This window comes from Natrix helvetica (genome assembly GCF_964273705.1).
Source record: "Natrix helvetica genome assembly, chromosome: 5".
In the NCBI taxonomy this organism is placed as follows: Eukaryota; Metazoa; Chordata; class Lepidosauria; order Squamata; family Natricidae; genus Natrix; species Natrix helvetica.
This window is the reverse complement of record NC_138551.1, coordinates 143163700-143175466: the sequence shown is the minus strand read 5'-3', so window position 1 is coordinate 143175466 and position 11767 is coordinate 143163700. Positions and strand designations below refer to the sequence as shown.

The following is an 11767-nucleotide window of genomic DNA, read 5'->3' as shown; positions in this document are numbered from 1 at the left end:
CAGGACTCCAAGGCAAGTAGATTCCTCAAGGATCAGTTTTATTGGGATATATCATATTGGCACAGGCTGGTGAAAACCGATTCTGAATGTCCCCGCCAGTTTGTACCTAATTAAAAGTAAAGATTTTCTCCCTTCCCCAAACAGACAGTCACATGGTCCAATCAGGGTTCCCTCTGGTTGCCTGGTAGCTTCACTCCTCCTCCTCTTCTCTCCAGCCACCTGTGGGAATGTCCTTGGTTCCCAAGAGAAAGTGGGGTTCCTTTTTTCTTTTTGGCTACAAAACCCCAGCTATCTCTAATCCACCATTTCCGCTCTCTCAGCTCCATTGTGACAACACTAAAGCCTCAAAGTGGCCTCGGTTGAGTCAGCTTCAGGGTTAACACAAGGACAACCAACCTTCCCTTAAAGGTAAAGGTTCCTCTCGTACTTACGTGTTAGTCGCTCCTGACTCTAGGGGGCGGTGCTCATCTCCGTTTCAAAGGCGAAGAGCCAGCGCTGTCCAAAGACGTCTCCGTGGTCATGTGGCCGGCATGACTCAATGCCGAAGGCGCACGGAACGCTGCTACCTTCCCACCAAAGGTGGCCCCTATTTTTCTACTTGCATGGTTTACGTGCTTTCGAACTGCTAGAAGCTGGGACAAGTAACGGGAGCTCCCTCCATTACGCAGCGCCAGGGATTCGAACTGCCGACTTTCTGATCGACAAGCTCAGTATCTTAGCCACCGAGCCACCCTTGGTAATCTTCCCTTGGCTATTAGCATAAAAAAAAAACACCTCAATTTTTGGGGGAGAATTATGGGATTGAAACCCATGATAGGTGAGTGCTATTCTGCATCCTTTCCCCCCAAATTAATTCTTAAAAATAGGGCATTTTGGCAGCAATAGTGGTAGAATTCTTTTTCTCCCAGTAAGTCCTCTTCCTCCCTCTCCTCTACATGCCAACCTACAAAATTAAAACCGTGTTTTATACCACTCTTCATTTTAAGTTTCTTGTTTAGGCTCCCGAGAGAGAGAGAGGGAGGGAGAGAGAGAGGGAGAGAGAGAGAGAAAGAAACCTCAGGATGAAAATTCAGACTGACATCCCCAAAATGCTTTTGTTCGGTGCTTGTCTTGACAGCTTTTTTTTTTATTCCCCCACTTCTCTTCTTGGAATCTTTTCTCTCTTTTTTACACGAAAACAAAAAAGCCGCAGCCGTTGCTCATTTTTCTCAGCTCCTTTTGGACTGAACGGAGAGGCATCCGTTAAGCCCTCCTTTGGACTAATGTAAAAAAGTTAATTGCACCGTCTACATCTGTAATTATTTCACGCTTCGGGTGAAACGACATGTTTGAAAGCCGCTCTGGCGTTGCAGGCTGAGCAATATTTACACGGAAATCTTTTTTTTTTTTTTTTAGGCCACTTCATAGCGCTCACCAGCGCACAGCAGAACTGGATGAGCAAGTGCAATCTTTCCATGTTTCTTAAGAGGGAATTCGTCATCGGAAGCATCAACCGAAGACAAACAGGTAACAAACCACGATCGTTTTCAAAAGGGCATCAAACCACAGCAACGGGCAAAAACAGATTAGGATCCCAACACGAGCATCAGCTGATTTTTTAAACCTGATTTTTCTGCTTTCCACGCAAAGGGCGTGGAATCGCAAGCTGGGTGTTGTGACCGAGGCTTCCCAAGAGCATGAAACAAACACCTTGTCCTGGCAAAAAAACCCTTTTATTAATTGACTGTGAATTCTTCTCATTCGCATCCAGCAAAGTCTTTCGAGGGAGGATTTACAGTCACGGACCTTATCTGGCTTGGAGAGCTGCCAGGCTGATATCTGCAAAACTTAGCAAGGAGTCTCGGAGACTCATGAACCAATTAAGTGAACTAATTGCCTCCTGCAAACTCTACTCCCTTTTTACTCCTCTTTTATTTCCTCTGGGAGGGGGCCTTTCATCATCCACCTGTGGCCTTACTCCCAAGTCGACCCCTGTTCTTTAGCTGTTCCCTTCATCTGGCAGCTCTGTGCATGCGCCCACTGGGAACAGGCTCCAGCTGTTCTTCTGCCTCACTGATGTAAGACTCTGAAGGCAGCTGATAACTGTCAGATGGCCCTGGTCCCCTCTCTGCCTCCGACCCAGAGCCCTCATCAGAGCCTTCCCCAGACTCCAGGACTGGCCCAGGTTCCTCCCCAACTTCCTCACTGTCCGAATCTGCTGCCAGCTCCGCTGGTGGACCACAACACGGGGGCTTTATGCCAACCCAAATCGCAACTAACCAAGATTAAAACTAACCAAACCTAATGTGCTGTATAAATTCGCCTGCTAGCTCCGATTTGGTTGTGCAAACACAGCCCCAGGCAGAAATATGTCATGGGTCTTGTGTTTTTCCACCGTGCTGTTTTGGACACTGCGAAGAATGAGAACAAGCTGGCCGGAGAAAGACGAACAGAAGGAGAAGTTTAAAGGTGCGTCATAAAAAACCTGGAACTGGCACCAAACTGCATTCTCTGTTGTGTAGGTTGCATTCTGGCCACGAGGCAGAAGGAACCCACAAAATAATAACCCGGAGCCTGCTCCAGCTGCCTTTTCATCGTCTCGTTCTCGGGATAAAGGCAGTGGTGTCGGGCTCATAAGACACAAACCAGGCTGAACTCCAAGCCGAATTAAAATAGGGAATCTTTTTATGGAGAATGTTTTGGGTACTGCCTTTAAATTTTTCTTTAGCGACACATCAAGGAATCCGAGGTTCCTTAAAACCAAGAAAATATAGAAGAATAGAACAGAACAGAATATAGGATGGGGTGGGATGGAATGGAATGGAATGGAATAGAATAAAATAGAATAGAATAGAACAGAACAGAATGTAGAATAGAGAATAGAATAGAACAGAACAGAATATAGGATGGGGTGGGATGGGATGGAATGGAATGGGATGGAATAGAATAAAATAGAATAGAATAGAACAGAACAGAATGTAGAATAGAGAATAGAATAGAACAGAACAGAACAGAATAGAATGTAAGATAGAATATTGAATAGAATAGAACCGAACAGAAGAGAACAGAACAGAACAGAATAGAATAGAATAGAATAGAATGTAGGATAGAATATAGAATAGAATATAGAATAGAATATAGAATAGAATATAGAATAGAATAGAATAGAATAAGGAATAGAATAGAATAAGGAATCAACTAGACTACACTAGAATAGAATGGAATGGAATAGAATAGAATAGAATATGGAACAGAATATATAGGATAGGACAGGAAAAGGACAGGACAGAATAGAATGTAGGATAGAATATAGAATAGAATATAGAATAGAATAGAATAGAATAGAATAAGGAATAGAATAGAATAGACTAGAATATGGAACAGAATATATAGGATAGGACAGGACAGAATAGAATAGAATGTAAGATAGAATATAGAATAGAATATAGAACAGAATATAGGATAGAATATAGAATAGAATAGAATAAGGAATCGACTAGACTAGAATAGAATAGACTTGAATAGAATAGAATATGGAACAGAATATATAGGATAGGACAGGACAGGACAGGACAGAATAGAATAGAATGTAGGATAGAATATAGAATAGAATATAGAATAGAATATAGAATAGAATATAGAATAGAATATAGAATAGAATATAGAATAGAATATAGAATAGAATAAAATAAGGAATAGAATAGAATAAGGACTTGACTAGAATCGACTAGAATAAAATATGGAACAGAATATATAGGATAGGACAGGAGAGAACAGAACAGAATAGAATAGAATTCTTTATTGGCCAAGTATGATTGGACACACACAAGGAATTTGTCTTTGGTGCATATACTCTCAGTGTACATAAAAGAAAAATAGAATACATTCATCAAGAATCATAAGATGCAACACTTAGTGATAGTCATAGGTTACTAATAAGCAATCAAATCATACTAGGAAGCAAATAAAACAATATAAATTGTAAAGATACAAGCAACGTGGCTATAGCCATAAGTGGGAAGCGATAGGTACTAGGAAGGACGAGAAGAAGAATAGTAAGACAGTCTTAGTAGGTAATTTGACAGCGTTGTGGGGTTTAGCAGAGTGATGGCATTCGAGAAAAAAACTGTCCTTGTGTCTAGTTGTTCTGGTGTGCAGTGCCAGGCTATCTACTATATAGATAGTCCTCAACCTACAATGCTTCATTTAGTGACCGTTTGAAGTTACAACAGCACTGAAAGAGGGACTCAGTGACGTTTTTCCACGTTTAAGATCACTGCAACACCCCCAAAGTCACATGATCAAAATCCAGGAACTTGGGCAACTGACTCGTAGTTAGGATGGTCCCAGAGTCCCACGGAGGGGGGGGGGATGGGGGTTGTCACGTGATCCCCTTCGACGACCTCCTGAGAAAGCAAAGTCAGTGGGGAAGCCAGGTTTGCTTAGCCGCCGTGTGACTCGCTTAGCAGCTGCAGCGCTTCACTTAAGCACCGTGGCGAGAAAGGTGGTCAAATGGGGCACTTAACATATTACTTAGCAGAGATTCCGGCCTCCGTTGCGGTCACAACATCGAGGACTGCCTGCCTGCACAGGAGTCCTTGGGGCTTACAGCAGGATCTGTAACAGAAATCCATCCGGGGAAATAATGGCTTTCTTTCCTCGCCGTCTTCGGAAACCTCTTTTTGTTTACGAAAGCTTGAAATAACTTTTAGCGGAGTTTTCAGCTTCTCTCTTTCACTTTCCGGTTTGCCTTACCTGCTGCCTCCGGCCCAGCCCACCTTCCTCAAATATGCAAACCTATAGTAAACAGACACCTGGCACACCGAGCGAGCAGCTGGGCAATAATCTCTTTTCCCTGTCATTCGGCAGGTTAAAGTCACCTTGTAGAGGAGGGAGGGAAGTCGGCCCTGATCCACTCGGAGCCGATCCTTGGCAATTATTAATCGCATTCCTGAACGCCAGCCTGGTATGGAAAAATGCCCCACCGTGCCGAAGGAAGCGGGGTTCAGCCCTCGGAAATACCGCTGGCCAGCCGGCTGGCCCTCTCTGCGACAGCTTTGCTCTTGCTGATGTTGGCATACCGGTATTTCAAGTCTCGCGTGCCCCCTGGCAGCACCCCAGCCGGGGCTGCGGATGCCAACGTTGCGAGGGCAGAGGAAAGGGAATGGCAGGTTGGCAGCCAGGTGGAAAACAAGCGAGCGGCCCTGAGGCACAGAGGAGGCCAGGGCAAGGAGACGGAGCCATGCCACCCAGGGACCGATCAGTTGACGCAGGTGGGTAGATGTGGCGGAGTAGTAGCGGAAGAGTGTGGGCAGGCGCAGATCCCTGCTGGCAGAGGGCTGCCTGGCACGAGAGAAACTGAGGCAGAAGAGGAACAAGAGGCAGGGGGAGTGAGCCATGCGGAATCCGGGGTGGAGCAAGGGTGGAGGTCAGAGGACACCTTCTGCACCATCCAGAGCTGCACTAGCAAAGCTGGGGCCGATTTGGACAATTTACAAGGTCATTCCAGAGCAGTAGGTCTACTCAACCGAGAGAGGGAGCCCGGTAACATCCCTGGCTGGGATGTCGATCCTGCTGAAGCTGACTCTAGCTGCGTTAAGCCAGTGGAGAAGGAGGTCCATCCCGCAGACGGGAATGACATCGGTTTGAAAAGAGGAGATCACCCACAGCTGAGAAAAGATGCCAAGGCTCTCCATGTTGTGGAGAGGCGGTTGGGCCAAGAGAAGATCCGGTCCTTCTATGCCACTAGTGATACGGGCTTGGCCATCAACCACAGCCATGTGCAACATCAGGTGGCCTATGCCTTCTCCTCGGTGGCCAAGGTGGAGGTGGAGGAGAACTTCGTCAAAGAGAAGCAACGTTCTGGGAAAGCTGAAGATGCCCAACTCAGAGGCAAAGTCTACAACTACTATGTCCAGTCTACTTCTCAATCCGTCACTAATAAAACCATCTTTACTACCAACTTGGATCGCCAACAATCCTGCAGCCTCTCTACTAGCAACATACTTAACGTATCCAAGAAATGTGGGGCTGGGGAACCTGTCCACTCATCCGTGACCAACAAGCTTGTTTTGGAGAAGGTTCCAGACCCATCTTCTAACGTTCTCCTCAGTCCTGCAAAAGACACCCAAACTAAGGACCAAAGAGAAGCAGTTGTGGTTGAAGAAGCCATCTCCTCGAAACCTCTGTTGGCTAGATGTAGCTTCATCCGGAAAGACAGCTTCCAAAGAATTGTAGATAATCCAGATTTACAGATGCCGATGGAAGGTTTTGGTTCTCCAGCAATGGGACCTTCAGCTGGCCACTCCTCATCTCCAGCTCCTCTTTGCTTGGATTCTACTTCATCTCTGATGAGATCCATGCAAGAGCTCCCCAGCAGTGGAAGAGGAGAGCCATTGGTGGAGCTTGTGGCTGGTGCTAACTTTTTCCACGTCCCACTGAGCTCCGAATCCTCTCTGGATGTGCGCTTAGATCTGGGGAACTGCTACCAGGTTTTGTGCGTGGCCAAGAAGCAGAAACTTAAGGATCTGCAAGAGGCAGCCTACAAGGTCATGAGTGACAACTATCTCCAAGTGCTGAAGACGCAGGCCATCTACCGCCAGCTCAATGCTACAGAGAGAGACTTGATCCTAGAGAAGAGGATGCGAGGCAAGAAATATTTGACCGTGGCAGATATTGGTTGCCACCCCAGTGGACTCTCTTACTACGATGATCAGAAGGACGCTTGGCATCCCTTAACCCACATCCCTATGGAAGCCATCTCCAGGGGCTGTGCCGCCTGTAGCATGTTCAACTACCTCTTTGTCGTAGCCGGCTGCGAAGGGTGTGGGAGATATCAGAAACCATCCAACCGTGTCTTCTGCTACAACCCCGTGACCGACATCTGGCAGGAGATCTGCCCACTCAACCAAGCCAGACCCCACTGCAAGCTGGTGGCCCTGGATGGTTGCCTCTACGCCATCGGTGGAGAATGCCTCTACACCGTGGAGCGGTACGACCCACGCTTGGATCGATGGACTTTTGCTGCCCCTCTACCCAACGACACCTTCGCGGTGGCCCACACGGCCACCGTCTGCGACGGGGAGATCTGCGTGACGGGGGGCACCTTGAGATACATGCTGCTGAGGTACGTCGGACGGACGGACACCTGGAAAGTCTGCCTCACCGGAGGCAGTCAGGACAGGACAACCGAGATGGTGACGGTCAAAGGCTTCATCTACCGCTTTGACCTCAATCAGCGGATGGGCATTAGTGTCTACCGCTGCAGTGCCAGGGCCAAGCTGTGGTATGAGTGTGCCACCCACCCCATGCCCTTCCCACCTTGCTTCCAGTGCGCTGTGGTTGGAAATCTTGTCTACTGCGTCAGCCGGCAGTTCAACCTCCGTTTCCTGGCCGACTTGGTGTCTCCACGGTTTGGGATCAAAGAGCTGAAAAATTTCCCTTCCCCAAGAGGAACTCTCATCCCAGTTACTCTCATCTTGCCCGAGGGGTACAAAGCACCCCAAACAAGGGTTTGAGGGGCCGGCACAAGCCGCCTTTGGAACAACAAGGCAAACCTACTTTCAAGGACAATGATCTCCTCTCAGAGAGCTGCGGTGGCGCAGTGGTCAGAGTGCAGTACTGCAGGCTATTTGTGCTGATCACCGGCAGTTCGGCAGTTCAAATCTCACCAGGCTCCAGGTTGACTCAGCCTTCCATCCTTCTGAGGTTGGTAAAATGAGGACCCAGATTGTTGGGGGCAAGAGGCTGACTCTGTCAACTGCTTAGAGAGGCTGTGTAGCACTGTGAAGAGGTATATAAGTCTAAGTGCTATTGTTATTTTTCCTTCCTTCCTTCCTTCCTTCCATCTTTCCTTCCTTCCTTCCATCTTTCCTTCCTTCCTTCCTTCCTTCCTTCCTTCCTTTCTTCCTTCCTTCCTTCCATCCTTCCTTCCATCCTTCCTTCCATCCTTCCTTCCTTCCTTCCATCTTTCCTTCCTTCCTTCCTTCCTTCCTTCCTTCCTTCCTTCCTTCCTTCCTTCCTTCCTTCCTTCCTTCCTTCCCAGTAGTTAGAATGTGGTATTGCAGGCTCTGCTCCACTGCCAGCAGTTCGATCCCGACCGGCTCAAGGTTGCTCAGCCTTCCGTCCTTCCGAGGTGGGTCAAATGAGGACCCAGATTGTTGGGGGGCAAGAGGCTGACTCTGTCAACTGCTTAGAGAGGACTGGAAAAGTACTGTGAAGTGGCATATAAGTCCAAATGCTATTGGTATCTTCCTTCCTTCCTTCCTTTTCCTTCCTTCGTGCAGAGTGTCTAGAATGCAGCATTGCAGGTTAATTCTGCCAATTGCCCACAGTTCAATCCTGACCGGCTCACGGTGGACTCAGCCTTCCGTCCTTCCGAGGTGGGTCAAATGAGGACCCAGATGGTTGGGGGGCAAGAGGCTGACTCTGTCAACTGCTTAGAGAGGGCTGTAAACGCACTGTGAAGCGGCATATAAGTCCAAATGCTATTGGTATTTTCCTTCCTTCCTTCCTTTTCCTTCCTTCGTGCAGAGTGGTTAGAATGCAGCATTGCAGGTTAATTCTGCCAATTGCCCACAGTTCAATCCTGACCGGCTCACAGTGGACTCAGCCTTCTGTCCTTCTGAGGTCGGTAAAATGAGGACCCAGATTGTTGGGGGCAAGAGGCTGACTCTGTAAACCGCTTAGTGAGGACTGTGAAGCACTGTGAAGCGATATATAAGTAAGTGCTATTGCTATCTTCCTTCCTTCCTTCCTTCCTTCCTTCCTTCCTTCCTTCCTTCCTTCCTTCCTTCTTTCCTTCCTTCCTTCCCAGTAGTTAGAATGCAGCATTGCAGGTAATTCTGCCAACTGCCAGCAGTTCGATCCTGACTGGCTCAAGGTTGACTCAGCCTTCCGTCCTTCCGAGGTGGGTAAAATGAGGGCCCAGATTGTTGGGGGAAGAGGCTGACTCTGTCAACCACTTAGAGAGGGCTGTAAAAGCATTGTGAAGCGGTATATAAGTCTATAGGTGTTATTGCTATTCCTTCCCTGCCCCTCAAGGAAAATAGGACTCTAGGCACGGTGGGCCTATCTCTTTCTACCAAGATGCTTAACAGAATAGCAGAGTTGGAAGGGACTTTGGAGGTCTTCTATTCTAGACCAGCTTAATCTTTGCACACTTGCATACAAATTAACCATAGACTTTGAGGTCTCAGAGAGCGTTCAGAAGTTGAGTGCAAATTTAAGCCAATTCCGTACAGCCAGGATGGTGGGCCTCCATACCACATTGTCTCCTGCTGGTCTATGGATTTAAGATCAAGTCCTTTCGTGATCTCCAGTTGAGATTCATCTTTAGATCTTAGTGATTGACCCATTCCCTTGGGATAGGAGAAGGGGAATATAGATCCGTCTAGATCAGAGCAGAGAGCGTGAACAAGCTGTGATCTACCACTCAAGGGCCTCTAGGAAGCCCATCATCCAGACACCCTCCCAATAGGTTTTCTCCACGTGACATTTTCAGCATTGTTAATCGGAGGTAGACTGCTTCTAGATTTGGAGTCTCCATCCCAAATGACAACCCTTCCCCCCCCCCTAAACTTTTTATAAACCTCCTTTTTATAGTTTTTGTAGGCTGGTTAAGAACTTCATGCCTTCAAACGTGTATGGCTGTTGCTGTTTCTCCTCCTTCCTGCCCTTTGCCAATCCTCTCATCTCCTTGTAGACCTGGCCCAGCTCTCCCCCTCAAGACAGAAAAACTATTGACTCCAATTGATTGAAGCGATGGGTTCTTTTATTAAGGATCAGTGGTTGCAGCAAAAGGAAGGCTAGATCTAAGGTTCCCACGCAAAACATTACAGATTTTCCCTCTTCCCCCTTGACCAGCCTGTCTCTGTCCAATGGCGTGCCATGTAGGTGTTTTGGGAACTGCTTGGATGTTTGGTCCAGTTAGCATCCTTTTCCCAGGCTAGGTGTCCTTGAAGACTGGAAAAGGCCGGTTCTCATGCCTTTGGTTTCCGTCACGCCTGTCACCCCCGGTTCTGACCTAGGCTTCCCCAGCAGCACGAAGCCGAGTGGTCGTCCCGATGAACCCCTTTTATTTAATTGACAGTGAATTCCTCTCCAGCAAAGTCTTTCCTCTCCCACCGTCTTTCAAGATAGCTCACAATTACCTCCCTTTTATCAGGCTTAGAGAGTGGCCAGGCCAATATCTTTCAAATGCTGTGATAATTGGCAAGAATGCAGGAATGAGCGCATTGTCTCCTGCAAACTCCACTCCCCTTTCGCTCCTCTTTTATTCCCTCTGGGAGGGGCCATTCACCGTCCACCTGTGGCTTTACTCATTCCTTAGCTGTTCCCTTCGTCTGGCAGTTCTGCGCATTCGCACACTGGGAACAGGCTCCAGCTGTTCTTCTGCCTCACTGATGTCTGACTCCGAAGGCAGCTGATAACTGGCATACGGCTCTGACCCCATCTCTGCCTCTCACACAGAGCCCTCATCAGAGCCTTCCCCAGACTCCAGGACTGGCCCAGGTTCCTCCCCAACCCTCCTCACTGTCCGAATCTGCTGCCAGCTCCGCTGGTCACTGGTGGACCACAACACCCCCCTTCTCATTTCTACTCTCCACAGGGCAATTTCCCCCTTCCTCTCCCACCCCCCAACAATCTAGGATAGGATTCCAGTAAAACACAAAACTGACGTTGCCGGATCTGACCCTCATCCCGGGCCTACAAACCCCTCACTCGCTTCGCAAAAATCTCCAGGGTTTAGCTGGCAGTTTCTCTCTTGGGTTGGTTGACAATACAGGTAGCCCTCAACTTACGACCGTCCGTTTAACGACCGTGGAAATGGCACTGTTGTCGCATCCCCTGGTCAACACGTGGGCCTGCATTTAGGATGGTTTCAGAATTACGCCATTTGCAATCTTCCCAGAACGGCTTCCAACAAGCACAGTCAACAGTGGGGGAGGGGGTGAGCCCGATTTGCTGAAAGTGCCGTGTGATTTGCTTTAACGACCACGCCCCCCCCCCCCCCGAAAAAACCAGGCACGACGGACTCGAACAGCCCGCCTTGCTTACCAATGGACGTTCTCCTCCCAATCGTGGCCGTAAGTCGAGGACTGGCCTTTAACGGGCATTCCATGATGTCATCGCCAAGGAGTCCTCAGTGCCCCAATGTCAAACCACGACAAATTGTCGAGTCTTAAATGCTACTAAATAATGTACGGGTCATTTTTCATGGTTTGACTGTGCAAATAAAGTAAACCACCACGCAATAAACAAACAGGCCCTTAAACAAGCTGCCTCCTCTGTGTTAATCTGCTTTTTCTCCCTCCCCCCCCCTCCTTGTTTTTTTCCCGCGCCCTCTCTGCCCTTCCTTCCTCTATTACCATAAGAGAGTGAAATTGGATAATTAAGACACATAACCTGCCCTAATCATTAATAAGCTGTACACCCCTCTGTCTTCGCTTGCGTTTGCCTCGGAGTATCAACAATTACTCATCCGGAAACTCCATTCCAAATGGAGGCCATTTCGCTTTCAAGATCTGTTTGTTTGTAAGAGAGGTTTATAGACTTAAGGTAAAGCTTCCCCTCGCACATAGGCGCTAGTCGTTCCCGACTCTAGGGGGCGGCGCTCATCTCCGTTTCAAAGCCGAAGAGCCAGCGCTGTCCAAAGACGTCTCCGGGGTCATATGGCCGGTATGATTCAACTCCCGAAGGCACACCGAACGCTGTTCCTATTTTTCTACTTGCCTTTTTTCGAACGGCTAGGTTGGCAGAAGCTGGGACAAGTCACAGGAGCTCCCTC

The 11767-nt window shown here is 48.1% G+C and overlaps 1 protein-coding gene across 1 annotated transcript; it reads left to right on the top strand.

Moving 5' to 3' along the window:
- Positions 1 to 4954: 4954 nt before the first annotated feature.
- KLHDC7A (kelch domain containing 7A) lies at positions 4955 to 8077 on the top strand. The gene has a single exon (XM_081954621.1). The coding sequence runs from the start codon at positions 4956 to 4958 to the stop codon at positions 7494 to 7496; it is 2541 nt and encodes an 846-aa protein (XP_081810747.1). The 5' UTR covers position 4955; the 3' UTR covers positions 7497 to 8077.
- The last annotated feature ends 3690 nt before the right edge of the window (positions 8078 to 11767 follow it).

What these genes read in the sequence shown, in the direction of transcription:
- KLHDC7A (XM_081954621.1), top strand. Translation starts at nt 4,956, where the DNA reads ATGCCCCACCGTGCCGAAGGAAGCGGGGTTCAGCCCTCGGAAATACCG.